This window comes from Apodemus sylvaticus, chromosome 9 (assembly GCF_947179515.1).
Source record: "Apodemus sylvaticus chromosome 9, mApoSyl1.1, whole genome shotgun sequence".
NCBI lineage: Eukaryota > Metazoa > Chordata > Mammalia > Rodentia > Muridae > Apodemus > Apodemus sylvaticus.
Genome location: NC_067480.1, coordinates 84,563,136 through 84,587,568, shown reverse-complemented (window position 1 = coordinate 84,587,568; position 24,433 = coordinate 84,563,136). Strand labels below are relative to the sequence as shown.

The 24,433-nt window shown below is 41.9% G+C and overlaps 1 protein-coding gene across 2 annotated transcripts in view; it reads right to left on the bottom strand.

The window, feature by feature from the left end:
• The window catches only part of Cd2ap (CD2 associated protein), an 85,951-nt gene extending 61,770 nt beyond the window's left edge, over positions 1-24,181 (bottom strand). For both annotated transcript variants that reach the window (XM_052192344.1, XM_052192345.1), the window contains exon 1: positions 23,831-24,181. In XM_052192344.1, coding sequence (XP_052048304.1) covers positions 23,831-23,834 — 4 coding nt within the window. In that variant the 5' untranslated portion in view covers positions 23,835-24,181. The remainder of the gene's footprint in view (positions 1-23,830) is intronic.
• Positions 24,182-24,433: the final 252 nt, after the last annotated feature.

Sequence of the window (24,433 nt, the reverse complement as noted above, 5' to 3'; positions counted from 1 at the left end):
GTTAATATGCTGGCTTGGGGAGGGTCACAAGAAATAAGGCAAAACCTGGACTAGCACCCTCTCCATAATAAAGCAAAGGAACCACCACACGAGTTTAGAAATGATCCATCCACGGAGGGACCCCTGGTGAGAGGTCAACCCTGGTGAACATCTCCAAGGCAGCCTTTCGGAGGACCCAGCCAACACAGTCCCCAGACTCTAAAACCACAGAAACATAACTATATAATGCCTTAAAATGTTCTTTTTTAACTATATTGTAGGAAGAAAATACACATGTAAGTGCAGATGCCAGTGCAATCTAAAAGAGGTTAGCAGATCCTCTGTGGATATCCCCAGGAGGGATACGTGATCGTGAGCTACTGGATGTGGCTACTGAGAACCAAACTCATCGCTCTGGAAGAGCAGCAATATATGCTCTTAACCACTGAGCTGTCTCTCTAGCCCCTCCCGATAGAATGTTTTAAAGCTACTAAGCTGTGTCAGTAATATTAGAGAACAAATGGCAAACAAAAGCACACTCAAATGAAGACTGCATTCTCTTCAGAATCTCTGATCACAGACAGTGTACAGGTACATTTTATAAATTCAACTTTAAAAAAACAGAGCAGATCTCCTATACTAGATGGCAGTCTCGCTAGCTATCCCCATTATCTTTTCGTCTATCTACAATGGCAAGGGAAAAGAAAACAAATACATTTCGATAAAAAAAAAAAAAGTAAAGAAGTGCACTTCAAATCAACTGCCACCACGCCATTTCCATTTCTCACAGATTTTGTTCAGATAGTCTGAAACCATGTACTTTTATAAAGCTTCTTTCTGTCCATGTTAGACCTTGACTAGTCTAGATCAATACTTCCAAGTCATCTGTAAAATCTTATTTAAAGGCGGAGTAATTAAAGCTGAGATACCTAAAGCTCATAGAAAGAGGCAAAAGTGTAGAGATCATTCATTTAGAATCATTCTAACTCCATCACACTCAGGATTCTGATTTTCGTTCTCATTTGACCTTAAAAGCAAAAACACACAAGCTGGGTGGTAATGGTGCACGCCTGTGATCCCAGCACTCTGGGAGGCAGAGGCAGGCGGATTTCCGAGTTCAAGGCCAGCCTGGTCTACAGAGTGAGTTCCAGGACAGCAAGGGCTATACAGAGAAACCCTGTCTCAAAAAAACCAAATCCAAAAAACAAAAACAAACAAAAAAAAGTTCAAAAGCAAAAACACAGGGCTAGGAATATAGCTCCGCTGTAGTGGTTGGTTATTATGCAGGAGGTTCTAGTTCAATCCCAAACACACATGTACTCAAAATACAAGGGCCAGACACAGTGATACACGCCTATAAATCTACCTCTCAAGGCACTGGGGTAAAAGGAACATGAGGCCAACTAGAACCACTCATTGAAATCTTATCTAAAATAAATACAAGAAGTGACACCCAGGACTGGAGAGACGGCTCAGTGGTTAAGAGCACTGACTGCTCTTCCAAAGGTCCTGAGTCCAAATCCCAGCAACCACATGGTGGCTTACAGTCATAATGAGATCTGATACCCTCTTCTGGTCTGTCTGAAGACAGCAACAGTATACTTACATAAAATAATAAATAATTTTTTTAAAAAAAAAAAAGGAAGTGATCCCTAAAACTGCTCCAGTCTGACATAGAGAAAAATACATATGACTGAGTCATAAAAGCAAGACAAGAATCTGGACAGATTTATCAAGCAAGCAAGAAAAGAGGGAGGAAGAGAGGGAAAGAGGGAAGGGAAAGGGAAAGGAGAAGGGGAAGGGGAAGGGGAAGGGGAAGGGAAGGAAAAAGGAAAAAGGAAAAAGGAAAAGAAAAAGGAAAAGGAAAGGCGCTGGAGAGAGGGCTCAGCAGTTAAGAGCACTGGCTGCTCCTACAGTGGTACTGAGTTCAATTCCCAGCAACTACATGGTGGCTCACAACCATCTCTAATGGGATCTGATGCCCTCTTCTGGTGTGTCTGAAGATGTGTACTCATATACATAAAATAAAAAAAAAATCTTCAAAAAAAAGATTTAAAAAAAGGAAGGAAGGAGAGAGAAGGGAGGGAGGGAGGGAGAAAGAGAGTGAGAGAGAGAGAGAGAGAGAGAGAGAGAGAGAGAGAGAGAGAGAGAGAGAAAGCATTGAAACAAGGTTCAGTGAAAACTCTTGCCTCAAGTATAGAGAATGAGGGCTGGAGAGATGGCTCAGCGGTTAAGGGGACTGATCTGCTCTTCCAAAGGTCCTGAGTTCAATTCCCAGCAACCACATTAGCAATCATCCCTAATGAGCTCTGACACCCTCTTCTGGGGTGTCTGAAGACAGCTACAGTGTACTTACATATAATAAATGAATCTTTATGTCGGAGCAAGCGGGGCTGACCGAAGCGAACAACCTTCATTTCCAGCAACCACATGATGGCTCCCAACCATCAGTACAGCTACAGTGTACTCATATACATAAAATAAATAAATCTTAAAAAAAAAATAGAGAACGACAGGACACCTAACATCCTCCTCTGCCCTTCCCCCCCCACACACACACAGAGGCATGCCATATACACCATATACACGTTGAAAAAATCAGAAATAAACTAAATAAAAAATATATGCAATGAAGTTTTGTCTTCAAGTAATATACAGGTTCATAAAAGTGACAATGCATTGAACTAAAAGTTTTAAAAATACTTGAATATTTGTCAAATATTTAATAAATCCAAGAACACATTCAAAATAAGAAAACAGGAATATGGCCAGGTGTGGTGGTGCACATGGCTAATCCCAGAACCTGGAGCTCTGAGCCAGGTGGATCTCTCTGAGTTCCAAGTCTGATCTACAGAGCGTTCCAGGACAGCTAGGGCTACACAGAAAAACCCTGTCCCAAAATAAACAAACAAACAAAGAAAAAAAGCCAGCAAGCTCTGATAGCACAGATACAGGTAATAGTGAATCCAATTGACTAGAGTCCTAGAAGGAGACAAGTAAATGAAGACAATCATCATACACACAAAGAAAAGGTCACAAAGCAAGTCCCTCTTTGTAAGGTAACCAACACACACATACACACACATACACACACACACACAAAATGTACAAAATGTTCTCCAAAACTAACATTTTGAAAATTGGCAAAAAGTTTTTCAGTAAAGCCTGTGCAAATTGCAAGCTATGAAAACCTCCAAAATCTGAAACCACTTCTGGTCCCTAGCATTGTAGATAAGAAACAGTCAACCTATATTAGATTTTAGCATTTGTGCAATCTATATAGATAGCAACATTTAAAAACAAAGTATTGCTGAACAGTAGTGGCACATGCCTGTAATCCCAGTACTTGGAGACAGAGGCAGGAGGATTTCTGAGTTCAAGACCAGCCTAGTCTACAGAGTGAGCTCCAGGGCAGTCAGGGCTATACAGAGAAACCCTGTCTCAAAAAACCAAAAAAATAAAAAATAAAAAAATAAAAAAAATAAAAAACAAAGTATCAAAGACCTGGACCAAAGTAGAATTAACATTAATTTGGAACAATTTTCCTTGAAAGGCAACTTTGTAGTTATAAAAATCACTTACAAAGCCAGTGGTGAGTTCCAGGACAGCCAGGGCTACACAGAGAAACCCTGTCTCGAAAAAACCAAATCCAAAAAACCAAAAAAAAAAAAAAAAAAAAAAAAAAAAATCACTTACAAAAATAGCCTATAATTCCAGCATTCTGGACCCAGACGCAGGGGATCTGAGAAGTTTCAAGCCAGCCTGATCTACATAGTAAGTTCTAGGCCACCCAGCTACACAGAGAAAGAAAACTTCTGCCCCACCTCCCACCCAGGGGGAAAAAAAAAAAACAAGAAACAAAAAACAGCACAGAAGCAACAGTGTAACTTCCAGAAATTACACACACAGTATGTGTCTTTAAAAAACCAAAAACCAACTAAACAAAATCAACTAACTGAAAATATAGTAACATTGCCACTTGACATCAAATAAAGACTGGAACTCAAAAGAATATCACACTGAAGCATTTACAGCCCTAGGGTATCACAGTGAAGAGTTGTGTCTCTGAGGCCCTACACTCAGTTTGGGAAGGGCTGGAAACAACTCTAGCCCATCCTGTAGCCTAGTTAATGCTGCTCGGAGCAGCTGTTCTCAGCCCTCTTATCCTCCACCCTTTAATACAGTTCCTCATGTTGTAGTGATCCCCCAACCCTAACAGTATTTTTATTGCTACTTCACAGCTGGGCACTCAGGCCATGTGGCAGGAGCTGGGTGGAGCTCTTGCAGGCATAGAACACAACACGAAAGTTTGATATCCTAACAAAATTTGATTTTCTGTAAGAGCAGAAGAAAAAAGCTAATTATGGAAAGTGTCAGGGATGTGAAAAGAAAGTGATTTTACACACATACACACACACACACACACACTCAAACACACATCAAATAAGTAAAACATAGTAAAGAAGAATTGAGAATACAGAAAGAGCCCCCACCCTTAATGAGGTGCTACTGACAGTAGAAGACTTCTGGAGGAGGGTGGGTCAGGTTTTGAAGGTGTGGCTTGTGGGTGGTACCACACCCACAAATAAAGAAGCAGTACAACTTGAAGTCCTTGGGTTTTTAAAGCCACACTACAGGGAGGGGATCTAGGAAGAATTTTCAAAGTAGGACAAAAGGATCAAAGCGCATTGTAACAAATTCTCCTAAGAATAAAAATACTATACTAAACAAGGATTATGGGGGAAGTTGGAAAAAAAGTGTGTCTATAGAAAGAAGGAAGAGAGGGAGGCAGAGACTGAGATTAAAGTAACAACACCAGTAACAAAAACAAGGGGCTAAAGAAATTACCAACTAACAACAGGCTTTTATGACCGTGGATGCAGTAGTCAGTTGGTGGTGGCACACACTCGGCAGGTAGAGACAGACAGATCTATGATTTTGAGACCAGCCAGGTCTACAAAGTGAGTTCCAGGACAGCTGAGGCTACACAGAAAAAAAACCCTGTCTCAAAACACAAACAAATAAAAGAAAAAAAAAAACAGAAGAAAGAAGGACAGGGAGGAGGAGTGAGAAAAAAGGGAAGAGGAGGAGGAGAAGAAACAACAAAGAAAAAACATAGTACTGACAGAAATATCTAAGAAAATAATGCCAACATTGCAGGAAGAAAGAATGAACAAGCCGGGCGATGAATGAATGAACAAAGAGCACATACTGCCACTGTTGAGAGAGTACTCAGAAAGCTGCCTTGCCACCAACTCTGATGTCCTGAGTTCAATCCCTAGGACCATAGTCCACAAATTTACACACCCGCTCCCTCTCACTGTCTCTCCGCATCTCTCGCTCTAAATGAATGTAATAAAGAGAGATTATAGGCTAGCCCACCTCATGTCTCATCACTCCCCACAAAAGACACAAATATAATGAGCTGCAGCTGAAAGAGCAGCAAATGTAGATTCCATTTTAAGGCACGGCTCCACTGAAGGACTGAAATTTAATGTTAAGGTCATAGAATACTATCCTCCATTATTTTAAGATTCCAGTAACAGTGGGCTGTAACCTAAAAAAAAAAAAAAAAAAAAAAAATCAAAAGATGCATATTCTATATGAGTACTTAGAGGACGCAAAGACAAGCAGGGAGATAAACCACTAGAGGAATTGGAACCCTTTGGAACTACAGCTTTGAGCAATCATTAAACAGTTTACAAGTCCAAACAGGTAAAAAGCACAAGCTCAAACTGAAGACTGCTATTTCTAGTCCTAAATATTTCTCCTTTAACAACATGATAAAACACAAAAATGATTGCTATGACTTAATGTTACTGTATTTTATTAAATTCTATAAAGTTAGATAATAGATCCATGTGAAAGTATTAAGTCATGGTATCATCCCTAGAGGCCCTTTCTAAGTTATCAATTGCTAAATACAGGTAATGAGAGCAGCATTTAGTACATGTTCTCAATGTAGATTAGTAAAGATTTCTCTCCTCCCCTCTGTGTGTGTGTGTAGATTTGAAACAGGATCATACACTGCAGCTCAGACTGTCCTGAAACTATGTAACCCCGGCTGTCCTCAAACTTCCAGCCACCCTGAGTGCTGGGATTAAAACCATGATCCATTATGCCTACCTTCTAGTTATGAATTTATTTCTTTATTTAGAGGCAGGATCCCCCTAACTCCAGGTGAACCTCTACACCCCAAATATTGGTGTTCCAAGCAGGAGACAAGTGTTGAGATTGTAGGTGTGAACTCCCATATCCGAAAGGCTTATCTAGCACTAGGGATGGAACCCAGGGTTTGCTAACAGGCAAGCACTCTATCAATTACGCTGCACCCCCAGCTCTAATCATTCCTAAGAGAGTGAAACAACTGCATAGAAAAACCTATCCCTGGGGCAGGGCATGGTGGCAGGCACAAAGACAGGTGAATCTCTCAGAGTTCAAGGCCAGCCTGGTCTACAAAGAGTGTTCCAGGACAGTCAGGACTATTACACAGATAAACCCTTGGGGGTGGAGAAGAGGGGACACCTACTCCTGGTGTACTAGCTACTTTTACTACTTAACACCTTTCAGAAGATCCAGTTAGCAGCGGTAGAGAAGACAGGGCAAGGCAGATCAGATCACGTGGGACATGAGACACAGAAACACACCAGGAACACCAGAACAACGTGCTCAAGACTCTACCCCAGTGACCTTTTTCCAACCAGGCCTCCTAGAGTTTCAACAAGTTCCACCAGCTCAGATCATGCAAACAAAAGGTAAGCTATGGGGACAAACCTTCCTCTTTCTGTTTCATGTACTATGCAAAGATGTGTATAGTACATATACTCAGATCACATTTCTCAGAAGGAAAATCCACCAGTAATTTTTTCATAGTATTCTATTCTTTCTAATGTTGCAGATCAATTGATGATAAACTCACAAAAGAACCCAAAAACTTAATATTTCTTGTTAAGACTCTAAGCAAAAAAATTGTCATAGTTATATAATCAATTCCTTCTCCCAAAATAACACACAAAACCTATACTAGGAGATGTAACCTGGAATATTCAGTTATTTCCTGCATTCCTTGTTTGTCTTCTTTTGCTCACTCCCCCAACTATCACTGTCCCACCTCTACCCCCACCAAATCCCCACACACACAGGGTCTTGCTTTGTAACCTATGCTGGGCCTCAAATTCACAGAAATCTTGCCTCAAACTCTCCAGTACAGGGATTTAGGATATGGACACCATATCTAGCTTTTAATTCCTCAATTTAAATTCTAGTTTTAACTTCAAGAAAATACTAAGAATGAGAGTGTTAAGTCTTCTTCCAAATCAGACCAAAACATACCATTTAAATGTTCATCAAAGTTGTACAGAACTGAGAATAAAAATGAAAACCTAATGAATAAAGAACCTATATTGGTTTGAATAAAATAGTGCCCACAGAGCTGGGCACAGCTTTAATTCCAGCACTTGGGAGGCAGAGGCAGGAGGATTTCTGAGTTCGAGGCCAGCCTGGTCTACAGAGTGAGTTCCAGGACAGCCAGGGCTACACAGAGAAACCCTGTCTCGAGAGAAAAAAAAAAAACCCAAACAAACAAACAAACAAAAACCAAAAAAACAAAAAATAATGCCCACAGGCTTATAGATTATAAAGGTTAAATCTTCAGAAAGTGCCACTACTTAGAAGGGTTAGGAAGTGTTGCCTTGTTGGCTGTAGGTGTGGCCTGGTTGGAGGGAGTGTCACTAACATCAAGCTAAAAATTCCATAGCCCAATCCAGGTCCAGAGAGTCTCTCTCTTCTTGCTGCTTGTGGATCCAGATGTAAAAGTGTCAACTTTTCCAGCACCATGTGAGCCTTCGAGCTGTCGTATGCACCACTGTGATCTCTGAACCTCTTAAGTGAGCCCCAGTTAAATGCTTTCTTTTATAAGACTTGTCATGGCATCTCTTCACAGCAACAGAACACCAATTAGGACAGAAGCGATGTGGAATACAGTATATTTATTTAAAGTTTCATAAAAGAAAGGAGTTTCTCAAATACTTAAACAATGGATTATGACATCTATTCAAAAGTTGTAGGAGAATTAAGTTTCCTTGGATTATTTCTGTTTCGAGAATGGGACTCATTCAGTTGCCCAAGCTGGTCTCCCAGACTTTCAGAGTAGCTGGGATTCAGTTTTCAGAATACCACTATACCTAGCTAAGTTTCTCTATTTTCATATAAGATAGTAGTTTTAATCTTATTATTTTGTTTGCTTAACTCAACATTTTCTTCCTTTCCTAAAATGTTCTAAGAAAATTTTAAGAAGACATACTCTAAAATCAGGCCAGTGGAGTCTGAGCCTGACTCCTCCAATCCTGGGATAAGCAACAGTCTTTAGTCTACCTCTAAAGATTAAGAATCATTAATGCTACTCCTGTGGAAATTAAAAGCACAATGTAATACCTAATATGGTAGGTAGGTATAAACTAAATGTGACTAACTGGAAAAATATCACCTAAAAAAGAAAAATTTAAACCTAGCAAAACATGGAACCTTGCTATAAAAATTCAAATTTAACAGCAGATGTATGGATCATGAAAATTTCTGAAACAATCATTTGAATCTCATCATATTTCTAGGCATCCCCCAAATATGCTTATTTAAAAAAAAATAAATTCTTAGCATCAGATAGCAAGGAAGTGTGCTTTATAATGCCTGACATCTAATACATAAGCAATAGCTACACAGAGCACACCACACAGAGCACACTTCACGGAGCCCACTATATGGGGGAACTAAAATGTACTGCACAGAATTTTAAAGTCGTATTTCAAATGTGCTAACTGTGATTTCCAATTTCATTTTTATATATAATAAAACAGGTATACTCATGTTCAATCTTCATTCAGTAAATATTTACCTAGTTATCCTTGTAAAATACTTGGTCTAAGTGTTTGGGATACATCTAAGAAAAAACGAAGCTCTCTGTACTCCTTGAGTTTATACTTTATAATACTGATTAGATGAGTCAAAAATAAAGATTAAAAATAAAGATTAAACCTGGTCTACAGAGTGAGTTCCAGGACAGCCAGGACTACACAGAGAAACCCTGTCTTGAAAAAAAACCAAAAAAATAAACAAAGATTAAGTTCAATGGGAATATAATTCAATGGCTAAGGACCTGGGGTTTAATCTCCAGCACCAAGAAAGATGGGAAGGAGATAATAAAAGAGATTCCAAAACAATCAGAATGACACAATAGATGTAAGAAAAGCCAGGGCAGGACAAGATCAAGAATGTCTATAAGCCGTAACCCAAATAGCTCTCAATGAAAGAATGAGCAGTTCTACTCTATAGAACAGAGAATTCAAGCAGTGAACCAGCCAGCCTAGATCCAAGCCCTGGTCTTGAATTAGTTGCCAGTGTTGTTTCCCTAACTATAAGAGTGACAACAGAGGCCAACAGAACAGTTCAATGGGTACCAGTGCCTGTCACAAAGTCTGATGACCTGAATTCAATCACTAAATGTTAACACCAATCACAACACACCACATTCTTCCCACTGAGTGTCTAGAATAGAAGCATTCTGTCCACTTTTTTTCCAGTCTCATGAAGCCCCATTGTCCCAAGACTCTAAACAGGCCAGAATGACCCTGAATTCCTGATCTTCCTGCCTTCCTCTCCTGAGGACTGGGATTGGACAGGCCCTCAACACCAGTCTTGCTTAGGCAGTGAGAAGGCTGGAAGCATCTAGCTATTGAGCTACATCCCTCAGCCCTTTAATTCACTATTATCGACCACTTCTGTTTGCAATGATGTATATAAAATTTTCAAATCACATCTGATGAATTTAACCAAAGCATTTGCTGATAGAATTAGTTATTATTACCCTGAGAAAAAAAAATAGTATAATATGGCTGGCTAAAAAGAACTAGCACACAGTAAAAAAAAAAAAAAAAAAACCAAATGAATTCTTATCAGATTATAGAGCCGCACTAAAAACTTCCAAGACAAAGTAGTACAGGGTGGGTCACACCTGTAATCTCAGCACTGGGAAGGCTGAGGCAGAATTACAAAGGCTGGATGGAGGCCAGTCTGAACTAGTTAGTTAGTTCTAGGCCAGCCTAAGCAAACATGTAAAAGCCACATATAAACCATAAAGACACAGGTCCTTTTCTCAAAACAATTCCATCACAAAGGTCCACAAAATATTTTGCATACTTAAAGCTGATGGAACTTGGCCAGCCAAATGGCTCACTGGACTTTAAAAAAAAAAAAAAAAAGTACTTGCCTGAAAAACCTGGTAACCATAGTTCTCATCTACCTTGTGAACTAATGGCATATGTACCATGACACATATGTACTGATGCTCACACACAGAATAAGCAAACAAAAAACATTTTTAAAATGTTCTTAATGCTCCTATAACTAAATTACTTCCTTATGAGGAACATAAAGAAGGAATCAGCATCATTCAGTCGTTACTGAACTATTACTCTTAGGTCTTTTTTTTATTACTTTTGAGAGCCTGGAATTCGGGGTATGACTGAGCTAAACTAAAGCTCACAATCTTCATGCCTTGAGGTCCTGAATGCTGGGGTTGTAAGAGTGAACTATCATGTCTACTCTCTGGTGCCTTTTAAATGTAGCTTCTTACCAGGCTTTGTAGCACACAGCTTGAAATCTCAGCACTAGGAGCTGATCTCCACAGGGGTGATCTCTGTGTCTTTGAAACAAGCCTGATCTACATAGTAAGTTCCTGGCCAGCCAAGGCTACTTAGTGAGACCCTTTCTCAAAAACAGATGATAGATAGATGATTTACAATATAGATATATAATAGATTGGATGACTGGATGACTAGATGATTGACTGATTGGATGGATGGACGGACGGAGAGATAGATACGGTTTCCTGCCCAGGTGGTGGTGGTACACATGATAATCCCAGCATTTGAGAGGCAGAGGCAGGAGTATTGTGTGTTAAAGCAAGCCTGGGCTACACAGACAGTTCTGGAACAAGCCTGGGGAGGGTAGAAGAAAAAAATATATACTCTAAGTATTACTAAACGCAGTATTACTGTATTATTTAAGTCAAACCACAATTACAAATAGCTACCTAGGTTTGAATATGCTTGGCTTAGGGAGTGGCACTATTAGGAGATGTGGCCTTGTTGGAGTAGGTGTGTCACTGTGGGTGTGGGCTTTAATACCCTCATCCCAGCTGCCAGGAAGCCAGCATTCTGCTAGCAACTTTCAGATGAAGATGTAGAACTCAGCTCCTCCTGCACCACCCCTGCCTGGATGCTGCCATGTTCCAGCCTTGAATATAATAGACCTCTGAACCTGTAAGCCAGCCCCAACTAAATGTTATCATTTATAAGACTTGCCTTGGTTATGGTGTCAGTTCACAGCAGTAAAACCCTAAAACAGAAGTTGGTACCAGTCTTGAAAAACCAAAAAAATAAATAAATAAATTGGTACCAGAAGTGGAGTGAATTGTAATGGCTATTCTCAGTTGTCAACTTGACCCTATCTGGAATGAACTGCAATCCAGAATTGGAAGGCTCACCTGTGACCCAGATCTTGAGGCTAGGAGATACAAGTTTCTAACCTGGATCTTGGCATGGAGAGCTTGAGGTATAGTGGCTATGAATCCCAGTAGACTAAGGCAAGGAAATCTCTGAGTTCAAGGTCAGCCTGTGACAATAATAATAATAATAATACCCCAGTCCTAGATCATTGGCACACACCTTTAATCTGGTTCACACCTTCTGCTGGAGACCTATATAAGGTCTTTGGAAGAAGGAAGATTCACTCTTCTTTGCCTGTTTGCATTTACTTGCCAGCACATCTGTCAGAATCTACTAGCCTTGTGGGACTGAGCAACTACTAAATCCTTCCCATTCACAGCTAACCATTGTTGGGAAGTTGGACTACAGACTGTAAATCATAACAAATTCCCTTACTATATAGAGACTATCCGTAAGTCTGTGACTCTAGAGAACCCTAATACAATAGCAATCTAAATGTTGTTTTAAAAGCTTTAAATATTATAATGTCAAGCTTCTTAAACTGTGAATCACAACCTCACAGACTCTTATAATTGAATGTGCACACCAAAAAACATCTGGCAATAGAAAGAGGTCTCTGAACATATAATGAATGACCAAAGATTAATTCAATATCAACCACAAAATGAATATAGATGAAAGAGGATGAGTTCTAGCAGCACTCACCCCTGCTATAAAGGCTCATCTTCAATGATCACATGTACAAGAAACACCGCAGTTTGTTTTTTGTCTCTTATAGAAACATGACAGTTTAGTTACAGAAAACAAATGACTATTTTCCTAATATCACTTAGTGCTTAAGTATCAAATCAGTGTACCACGGATTGAATTGTACTGAAAGGTTTGAATTGAAAAAGTACTCTTTAAACTGTCAGCTTACAGCTCATTAAAAAAAAAAAAAAAAAAAAAAAAAAAAAGCTAGGCATGGTGACACATACCTTTAGCCCCAGTGTGCTGGAGTCAGAAGCAGGCAGGTCTATGAGTTCCAGGCCAGCCTGGTCTACAGAGTGAGTGAGTTCCAGGACAGCCAGGACTGTTACACAGGGAAAGCCTGTCTTTCAAAAAAAAAATGCATTTTGGCTTTGGATTAGGATAGAATGTCCTACAATTTCTGGGATGGCTCTCATTGCTGCCATTTTATACTACATGTTTACATGAAGTGATCTCAGCATTGACAACTGATACTGATCAAGTATCAGCCAGGCATAGTGGTGCACACCAGTAGTTCAACACTCAAGAGGCAGGGGCCAGGTGTCTGTTAAAAATTCAAAGTCCACCCAATCTACAAGTTCCAGGCAAACCAGAGTTAGAGCAATATGGAAAGAACTGATTTATGTTTAAATCAAAAAGCCTTTCAATCAACTATAAAAATCTGATGATATTGTAAACAGGTTTTCTCCTCTAATGAAATAAGCTAATGCGAGTCAAATTAAAAGTAAAAACAGATAGGTTTATTGGGGGCAGCTCTGAGGGGTGGGGTGGGGTGGTGTTCTCTGGTCCCAAGGAAAGGGGGTTGCAGAAGACCTAGACCAAATGTCTAGATTCTACAGAGAAGAGCCTCTGGGAGAGAAGCCCAATCCCAGGGCTGGAAAGTTCAGGGTAGAGGGCAGGGTTTGCCAGCCACACCTTGTGGACAGGGACTAAGGGATGCTGGGAGAACCTGGAGGCTAAGTCTTCATTGAAATGTTAAATAGACACCCTAGCAGCTGGTCCAAGGTCAGAAACCCAACATTGTACATCTTGTAGTATTTCTGCAAGACTTAAAGTACATAGGAGCCACAGAAACGGTTCAGCAATTAGCAGCACTTCAGAAGGCCTAGGTTCAACTCTCAGCATCTACATGGTGGCTTAACTGTTTTCAACTATAGTTCTAAGGGATCTGACATCCTTTTGTGGCCTCCTTAGGCACTAAGCAGACACAGGTACAAAGGCATGTAGGTAAACACATAAATAAAATTTAATCTTTTTTTATCTCATTAACAGGTAAATTTGCTTTTCCCTTTAGTAAAGGGATAAAGATGTATGTATACCAAAGAACTGTTTGTCAAGCTGGTGTGATGGCTCAGTGGTTAAGAGCACCTACCTGACTGCTCTTCCAGACGTCCTGAGTTCAATTCCCAGCAACCACATGGTGACTCACAACCATCCACAATGGGCATCTGATACCATCTTCTGCTGTGTCTGAAGACAGTAACTGTGTACCCACATATATGAAATAAATATGGCTGGAGCTAGTGGGGCCAGAGCAAGCGGGGCTGGGAAAAAAAGATTTAAGACTGCAGCCAGTTGTGACAGCACATGCCTTTAGTTCCACACCTCAGGAGGCAGAGGTAGGCGGATCTCTATGAGTTTGAAGCCAGCCTGATCTACAAAGGAAGTCTAAGACAGCCAGGGCTGTTACACAGAAAAACCCTGTCTTGGAAAAAAATAAAAATAAAAGATAAAATCGCTAAAAAAACAAAACAAAACAAAACAAAAAAACCTGTTTGTTGTGTGGCTATTTGTTCTGAGACAGGTCTCACACAGTTCCCCCCCCCAAAAAAAATCTCTCATAGACAAGGCTGGCTTCCAGCTTGAAGGATTCAATGAAGGATTCAGCAGGATGATGAAGGGGCTTAATAGGGGTAATATAGGGAGTTAAGTGAGTGTGGCTAGGCGGCGTGGGGGAAGGTGTCCAGGCGGGCCCTTGCCTGGGCACCTCTGCCCCTGAGGGACCACACACACAAGAGCCATGGTATAGAATAGAGTTTATTCAGAATAGGGGATGGGAGTTAGTGGGGGAGAGAGAGAGGAGAGAGAGGGAGAGAGAGAGAGAGAGAGAGAGAGAGAGAGAGAGAGAGAGAGAGTGAGCGGAGGCCGGCCATGACCATGTGGAGGGGGGGGGAAGAGCCCCAGGGGCAGAGAGGTGAGAATATGTGGGAGAGCGGAGAGCAAAGAGAGAGAGGAGGGGCAAGTAGCCCCTCTTATAGTGGGCCAGATCTCTGGGGCGGGGCATACCTGACCATTGCCAGGTAGATGTGGGGTGGAGCTTAGACAGAACCCCAACACAGCTCAGAGCTTCACCTGCTTCTGCATACCAAAAGCTAGAATTGCAAACATATGCCACCATATCTGGCCCAAAGAATTGTTGTGACTTGATGCCAGAGAAGATAAACAAGTATCATGGTTACTGCTGATATGCTCTGGATCATGTGCCCCGGTGGTCCCAGTGAAGTCTATGAAACAAAATTTTACAGACTGAGGCGAGAAATGTCTCCTGGAAATTCGAGGAACACCCTGTACAGTAGCAATCTCACTTGGCAATTTACTATACTTCTGAAACTCTCCTCCTTAGTAGCGGGACCAAGATAAACCAAGCTATTTAAGATGGGCCTGTAGTTCTCAGGTAGCAGTTTGCCCTGGACTACCTCCTTTTCTCTCTTCATGGGGATTCCTACAGCCTGGCCTTTGAAGGTGACTCACTAATCACCAAACTCCCTTTTAAGAATTGCAATGCTTTGCCTCATAGTCATTTACATAATTACAGCCTTCCAACCACACGCAGGTTTATAAGGCTGGGCATAAGAGAAAGAGGGTGGCTCTGGCACTCTGGTACTGAAAGCATTGATTAAGTCAGGAAGTTTTTCTTTACACAGTAGAAGGCTAAATGTTAGATAAGGATTTCTTACAAGAACTTGTTAAGACCCAGGTGGTATAAGAAACTTAAACTCTTTGAAGGTTTACTGTAAACTAATAGTGACTCTGTATTCTAATTAGGAAGTTTGATGGCATCTGTAAATTGATCCTCTGTATCTGTTACATGAGAAACATTGTACCTGATTGATTTTGCATTTCCTTGTACCAAATGGTTATAATTGTGCCTGCCTCACAGGCTACATCTTTTGAAATGGTAATACCAACTCTCCACGTATAAAAATCCTTGCTTTAGAGCTCCAAAATACATTCAGATTCAAACCGCCCCTGTGGTTGTGTCTATTTGTCATCTCTGCCTACCCCTGCCTTCCTGGACCAAAGAATCCTGGTTATCCTGCAGCAGAGATAGGTCTGTAACAATCATGGATGTCCCAAAGACTCGTGTTTTGAAGGCCTAGTTGACCACACGACCCTATTAGGTGATGAAAACTTCAGGAGGTAGAACAAACTGGAAATTAAGTTGTTAAATAAATGTCCTTTAGGATCAAAACTTCTGTGTGTCTTTTATGCTTTCCAACTAATACGGTCTTAAGTTTCTATTGTGGTGATGAAAATCATGACCAAAATGGGTCTGGCTCACACTAACTGATCATAGTCCACCATGAACGAAAGTCCGGGCAGGAATTCAAGGCAGAAACCTGGAGACAGAAATTGAAGCAGAGGCCATGGAAGGGCACTACTTGTACAGGTTTTGTTTTGTTTTGTTTTAAGAATTATTTATTTATTTTATGTATATGTGTGCATTGCAGCTATTTTCAGACACACCCGAAGAGGGTATCAAATCCCATTACGGATGGGTGTGAGCCACCCCATGGGTGCTGGAAATTGAACTCAGGACCTCTGGAAGAGCAGCCAGTGCTCTTAATCACTGAGCCGTCTCTCCAGCCCACTTATACAGTCTTGCTTGCCTTATTTTTCTATACAACAGAGAACCACCTGCAAGGGGTGGCACTGCCCTCAGTGGGCTAAGCCCTCTCATATTAATCATTAATCAAGAAAATGCACCACCGGCTTGCCTGTAGGCAATATGATGAAGGAATTTTCTCGATTGTGTCAACTTGACAATAAATGATAATAATAATGATAATAATAATAATAATCAGCAGCAGCAGTCATTAAGACAACACACTTCCTGAACTACATGCTCTCACAATGACGCTACCAGTCCAAAAACAAAAATCAAGACTATAAACTATAAACTGAAATTTTGTACTGTAAACTAAAATAAACTTTTCCTCCTTTTGATTATCTCAGGTATTTTTGCACAACAAAAGAAACCAATCACATCTGCCAAGTACTTAATCACAGATCAAACTAGTGAGATGAATAAATTCTACTTCCTTCTAAAACAGAAGTTATTACAGTCTTTCTCTTTCTCGTTACATTTTAACATTTCTGACACTAGAATGAATTCCTATTCCCTTAAATGGTTTGGGTTTCAAATAAAGTCCCTTGTTGTTTCATTCCTATTGTTACTTTCTATTTCTAGTACAACACTAATAAGTCATACAGGTTTAGAACATCAGAACAACAGGAAAACAAAGGAACATTCATATCAGAATCCAGGGTTTATAAGATTTTTTTTTTTCCAAAAAAGAAAACACTACCTCCTAAGCTCTCGACAGCAGCTCCCTTACTTGCTGTGATCGTGTATTGACACCTTTCCTCCGGGGTGGATGTAACAAACTCAAAAGCAGGTCCACACTATGCCCATTCCCATCCCCACACCTTTTCTGTAAGTTAGTGGTAACTGTGTTACTTCAATGAAACTTCAGAATATGTTTCTACTTAAAATGCCTAGTGATTACATACTCCAGTCACTCCCTTGGAACACAAATTACCTGGACACTGAATCATCCTGAATAACCTAAAACACACCTGATATGGTGTCTGGCACATTTAGACAGCTAGAGTCCAGAAGTCTGAGGTCTCCAAGGGAACATAATAGGATTCAGTCTCCAGAGGGGGCAGGAGTGGAAGGCAGGTCCATCAGCTCACTAAGACCAAGGAAGAGGGTGCTAGGCCGTGACCAAGAATACTCTCATTTTGATAAGCGGAGGATCACACTAAAACCCAAAGCTACTCATGATCACCACAGTCACATTTTTTTTTTGGAGACATGGTTTAGGGAAATATAGCCCTGGCTGTCCTGGAACTCACTCTGTAGACCAGGCTGGCCTCGAACTCAGAAGTCCACCTGCCTCTGCCTCCCAAGTGCTGGGATTACAGGCATGTGCCACCACCACCCGACTATAGTCACATATTAAACAAGTACTGTTGACGACTAATATGATAATCTCAAGACACATGCAGTCTAAAATGCATAGCTGTGGGACTAAAGCATCTTGTCAGAAATATTTCTGGGCTCATCTAAAAACAATCGCAGTAAATAATCAGGATCCTATTAGAAAGGAAGGAGGGGAGGGGAGGGGAGAGAGGAGTGGAGGGGATGAGAGGAGGAGGAGAGTGGGGGGGAGGGGAAGTAAAGAGAGGGAAGGGCAAGAGAGGGGAGAGGAGGGGAGTACTTACCCTGCATTTCTCTCAGGAGAATGCTGACTTTGTCTTACTCCATTTCCCTGTGGCTAGGTTTTTGAGGCCTCCTGCCAAACCTCATTTCCTCCCATTTCCCCCCTGAATGCCAATCTCAGCTTCTACCTAGTACCCAGCCACCAAGCACTCCCATCTGACCTGCTCCACCTATCTTTCTACACACTACATATAAATGGCTCACATGCTGACGGTAAGCATATATGAACCTCCATCTAGATTTCTCAAATTTATGTTCTGCCTCCTACCTCACCTAGAAAGACTTCCTGCCTGCCTGACTGTTATTTAACTGAGTTGAATCTTTATACCAAATATGATAGCAATTTTACAGAATTAAGTGTCCAAACTTTAAAGTTTTTTTAATCTGATCATTAATACAATATATTCTGATTAAGGAGAATAAGACTTGTGTTTAAATCTTTGAAAGAAAACTCTTCTTTTTCATGCTCTGAAACTGCTGGTAAAACCCAAGGTATCTACTTAAAAATTATCAGAACAAATGAGAGTTATTTACAAAGTAAAATAAAGAAATCACTCACTATAGCAAATTTTTATTAAAATCCCTTCAGACAAGCAAAGTGGCACCCTCCGGTAATCCCAGCACTCAGGATGCTGAGGCAGGATGATCACAGGGATTTCCACGCAAGCCTGGTCTAAGCAGTGAGTTCTAGGCTACCAAGTGCAACAGAGTGGAAACTTGGTCTCAAATAGACAGACAGACAGACAGAGAATGGTGTGTTTTATACATACACATAAATAAAACACTCTCAAAACAAATCTTCTTTTGCAGACATTTATATTTAATTTTGAAGCCGTGGAACAACATCAGTTGTCCCACTGAGGATCCATCTAGCTATCCTGAACAAGGTAAAGGGCATGTTTCTTTTTCTTTTTCTTTTTTTTTTTTTTTTTTTGGTTTTTTTGAGACAGGGTTTCTCTGTGTAGCCCTGGCTCTCCAGAAACTCACTCTGTAGACCAAGCTAGCCTCGAACTCAGAAATCCGCCTGCCTCTGCCTCCCAGAGTGCTGGGATTACAGGCGTGCTCCACCACTGCCCAGCCATAGTAAAGTGCATGTTTGTTGCTACCATAAAACCCTCAAGTGTTTTTGGAAAATCAAAGTATCTTCCTGTACTTCTCCCAGTCATGACTTTCTGAAACAGTCTTGCTATTTAGTTCAATCTTCCCTGGAATGTATGATCACCTCCCACATCCCCTCCCAAGCAGGTGAGAAAACATGGCCAGCACCAATCTTTGAATCCTTAACCCTGAAATTACAAGCGTGTAAAGATAAAGCGTCGGTCGGGTACACTGCGGCCCCGAGGGAAGAGAGCCCAGCAGTTAAGAGCCCTAGCTTCTCAATCTCGAGGCCTGAAGTTCAAATCCTAGCACACAAGTATCCAACTGGAACCACCACAAACCCATTACTTCCAAGGAAACAGAGATAAGAGGATTCCTGAGGCTTACTGTCTTTAATCCTAGCCATGAAAAGAGGAGCCCCAGGGTTCAGAGAAAGACCTTGCCTCAGAGGAATTGGTAAAATTAAGAGTGAACACCCTCTTCTGGCCTCCACAGGTACACAGAGGTACAATAAAAGGCTCTACTATTTTCATGGGTATACATTTGATTGTTGCAGACATAAGATAGTAAAACAAACTTTCAAATAAAAAAAATTTATATAAAATTAAGAGTGACTTAGTTCTAAGTATCTGTTTACCTTTTCAAAAATACAAATTCTGCCATTCATTTTATCTTAACTTCACTCCAAAAATGTTTATCTGTATTTCTGAGATAGAAGTATTCAGACTGGAAAAATGGCGCAGTGGTTAAGAGCCAAGCAGTGGCTGCTCTAACCGTTGCCTATAACTGTAGTGACGTGGGATCTGATGTCCTCTCCTGTTATGTAGGCATACGTGCAGACAAAACACAAATGCATCAAATACATAAATAAATCTTTAAAAGGAAAAAAAAAGCATTGCCTTTCTTCATTCCCAAATATCCTTGCTAATTCCTTCAAAAGATTTTGAGTGGCATTTCCCCCTACATTTAATGTAGAGACTAAAAACATTAATGTAACATAAAACTTAAATATATCTAGTAATATAAATCCTTACGTTTTCCCAAAGCATTTAAACATTTCAAATGAATAATAGTTTCTCGCAGTGTATCTAATATTGAAAAATAATAAATACAATTTTTGTCAAGCTATACCATACAGAATTCAATTTACGTATTAACACAAAATCATCTTACTGGTCCTGGAAGACAATAGTCTGCTTTCAGCAAAGATCAAAATTTACACACAAATCAGTAGAACTGCACAAATAGAACTTCTTGAAAGTAGAAGTTCCATCAGCAATAGTCTAACCATTGTTAGGTCATTCATTCACCTAATATCCTGAGATTGGCACTTCTCACCAATTTATAGACCAATAAACTGAAGTACAGAGGCTAATTAACTCTCCAAGTTGCAAAGCTTGAAGGCGAGCTCTCAGGAAGTCCCTGTCCAGAGCCCTTTTCCTTTTTTCAGACAGTTTCATGTAGTCTAGGAAGTCCTTGAGTGTACTATGTGAACAAAGCTGGCCTTGAATTCTTCAATTCCTGCTTCTCCTCCCAAAGTAATACAAGTCTAGACTTCAGAAACTCTTAACTAGCCATCTGTGTCTCTTAAGTTTAGAAACTATCACCTAAGAATCCATGATTATCTCAAAAAAATAAAAAGGCTTATTTTTACTTAGTGACAAATTAATAAAACATGAGTATTTTAGGCTGCATCTTTGTAAAAAAAAAATTACGTGTGTGTGTGTGTGTGTGTGTGTGTGTGTGTGTGTGTGTGTGTGTGTAAACCATGTATGTTGAGGGGTACCCTCATAAACCAGATGAGGGTATCAGATCCCCCATGTATATTGAGGGGTACCCTCATAAACCTCATTATCAGATCCCTTGGTAAGCCCCCTACTATGAATGCTGAGAACCACATTATGGTCCTTTGAGAAAGAGCTCTTAAGAGCTCAGCTTTCTTGAGCTGCGTCCTGAACTGTAAGAACTAAGGACAACTGGGTGGAAGTGACAGTAAGGCCTATAATCCCAGCAGCCAAGAGGCTGAGGCAGGATGATCACTTTGAGTTCAAAGCCAGCCTGAAACACGGGATAAGGCGATCTTATCTTTAAAAAGCAAGAAAGAGGGTGGTAACAAACTCAGCAAATTATATATTAGAGGAAACTTTTTAACATGAACTTGATGATTTTAATGAATACACAACCAATAGATTTTTGTTGTTGTTTTGTTTGTTTGTTTGAGACAGGGTTTCTCTGTGTAGCCATGTCCTGAAATTCATTCTGTACACCAGGCTGGCCTTGAACTCAGAAATCCACCTGCCTCTGCCTCAGTATCACAAGTGCTGGAATTAAAGGCATGCACTACCACTGCCTGGCATAAAAAAAAATTTTTTTTTATTTTTTATTTTTTGGAGACAGGGTGTCTCTGTATAGTCCTGACTGTCCTGGAACTCATTCTATAGACCAGGATGGCCTCGAACTCAGAAATACGCCTGCCTCTGCCTTCCAAGTGCTGGAATTTTTGTTTGTTTTGTTTTGTTTTTTGGATTTGGTTTTTTTTTCGAGACAGGGTTTCTCTGTGTAGCCCTAGCTGTCCTGGAACTCACTCTGTAGACCAGGCTGTCCTCAAACTCAGAAATACGCCTGCCTCTGCCTTCCAAGTGCTGGAATTTTTGTTTGTTTTGTTTTTTGGTTTTGTTTTGTGTGTGTGTGTGTGTGTGTGTGTGTGTGTGAGTGTGTTCCCCCCCTTTCCCCCTCCCCCCCCCAGACAGGGTTTCTCTGTATAGCCCTGGCTGTCCTGGAGCTCACTCTGTAGACCAGGCTGGCCTCGAACTCAGAAATCCACCTGCCTCTGCCTCCCAGAGTGCTGGGATTACAGGCGTGTGCCGCCGCCGCCGCCGCCGCCGCCGCGCGGCTCCAAGTGCTGGAATTAAAGGCGTGTGCCACCACTGCCTGGCATAGATTTTTAATAGATGCGGATCTGCAAATGTTTCACAAGCCCCAAAAATAAGAGACCTACAAAGCACAAATCTTGACAGTATGCTAAACAATGAATTTTCCCAAGATACTCTGACAACTCTAAAATAAACCAAAGAAAGGCCCTGTGGCCAATAAATAGAGGTATTATAATGTAAAGTACTTTCCATTCACTTTTCTTAAGACCTTAGCTAGGCATAGAGACTTTAATCTTAGTATTTGGGAGGAAGAGGCAGATGGGTCTCTGTGAGTCCAAAGCTAGCCTGATCTACAGGGTGTGTCCCAGGACTCCAGACCTACACTGCAAGAACCTGTCTGGGAGGGGGCGAGGGTTGTACTGGGACTGAGACAGTGACAGTGAGAGAGACAGGGACCGGGAGAGGAGAGGGAGAAAGAGACAGAGACAGAGAGAAAGAGACCTTATACTCACGCGTGGATCTACTGATTTTCCCCTATATAGAATCACAAATTTAAATGCTCTCCACAGTTAAAAAAAAAAATGAGAACAGGAAGGTGAAAGTCAATACTAATCAGAGTTTCAAGCCCATCCTATAGGACTGAAGGAAAGGTACTTAAAATAACTGCAAACTGCAAAGAACTGTTGTTTCCGCAACAACAAAGAACCTGGCCCAACTGTCTATGCAAGATCCAAAGTGGTTAAAAGGGCTCAGAGCAACTCAAAGTCACAAAATGATGACTCTGGACCATCAAAAGACGTTTAATTACATTCTGCATCCTGACTTAGGACAGATAAGAATTGTAGACTTAATTTTTGCTTTTCATCCCAATCAGTTAAGCTAGCTTTTGATGCTTTAGAACAAGCCTACAATTACCCCATAAACTCAACTAATCAAGTGGAAAGGAATTCACCTGAAAGTCCCTAATAGCAAATGTTTGTCTCCTGAGTGGAAAAGCACTCGGTGTATAAAAGGTACACAGAGCAGGAGGGAAGCAGAGGGAGCTTAAAATTAGAAGCTCTAAGAAAACAGAATAGCCAGTGTCTGTAAACACTAGCTAAATTCGTCCCCCAGAAAACAAAGTGTGGGCACGGGGGTGCCACATCAGCAGAGCTCCTGTTTTTGTCGGGCTTCTAAATCACCCGCTAGTTTCCTGAATTATTAATTTCAGTAATGGTTGAAGCAGCGTCGACTCTCAACTGAGAACGTAATGTCTTTCTGATTTATACCACAAAATCAAATACTGGTCTTACACACTTGCTGAATTCGCTTTTGCTTTGTAGTGACACCAAGCTGTTTTTTTTTTTTTTTAAGGGGGGAAAATACTCTTTCACTTTACTTTTAATGTATAAACATTCGAGGGAGTTCGTGTCTAGCCCAGATGCAACTCTGTTATCAAAGGAACTGTTAAACCGCTTAACAAAACTCCTTTTCGAAAGAACCGCTGCGACGCTTGCAAGCTAACTCCAAACGAAAACTTGAAGAACGCACAGAAAAACATCCCTGTGGCCCTGCTCTTTCTCTCCCCTCCTAGAAGGAAGTCTCGCTCTAAACAGGAAACAGCTCCTCCAAGGGTTCCAACTGGGAATCCTAGAATACCGAACCCCAACCCCAGTCCTCGGGAGGAAATTCGCTGTGCTAATAGGTGCCAACACACCTGACAAGGCAGACGACCCAATACCAGGAAAACGATTCCAAAAACTGACCCACGAAAAGAGGAAGGGAACAGGAGTCACAAATCACTGCCGAAAAAGCCCAGCCGATCGCAAATAGAATTAAGTATTTTCTGTGCTTGGAATTATCTACGGCAAAATGTCTGTGTGTGGGTGTGCATAGTAGATGTGGGGGTGTGAGTGCATTTTTTTTTTTTTTACCAAGCTGTACGAGTAGCAGAGCTGCAAGTTCCACTTTGGTCAAGTTAGCGATCGCCCTCCCCCATCGAAGTTAGGGGTTCCCAGAGGGCGCAGGACAGCGGATCACGGGTTCGAGCCCCGCTGTCCGGCGAAGGTCCGACGAAGGGAGAGCCCGATTGGAGCCGACCCGCGTGCGAGGAGCCCAGGAGCCGGCGCGGCGGTGCTTACCCATGCTGCGGCTCCGGCGGGGAGAGCGCGGCCCCGCGGCCCCTTCGGTGCACCGGCTCAGGCGCGGCGGGGAGGCGCCTCCATCCGCCCGCGGCGCACTCAGCCGCTCCTCACGCCCGGCCTCGGCCGCGGCGCCAGCAGGCGGGGGCGAGCGGGGTCCGCGCCTGCGCACAGTGCGCGCTCAGCCACGCTCCCGAGCCGCTGCCGCTTCCGCTCGCCGCTGGCAGAGGCTCCGGCGGGGTCCCGCACGGTACAGCCCGCACGCACTCCCTCTGAGGCGGAGCGCGCCACGCTCGAGAACGAGGTGGAACCCACGGGCCGGGGAGAAGAGAATCGGGAGCCGGCTGGGGCGAAGTCTCGCGAGAACGGTCTGCGCTTCCCGGCCACGCCCCCTGCGGCCCCCGCGCGCCACCCAGACTCCCGCAGCTGGTGCCAGGTGCGGTGACGTCACAGCGGGGGCGCGCGCCACCTTCCTCCAGGTGCGATAGGGCTGCGGGCACTTGCGTGACAGCTGGCCGCCGGTCCCGCGCAAATACCAGAGGGGTTCTGCAAAATGAGCCCTGGCTGCCCCGATTCCTTGTCTGCAAAGATGTCGCTTGTGAG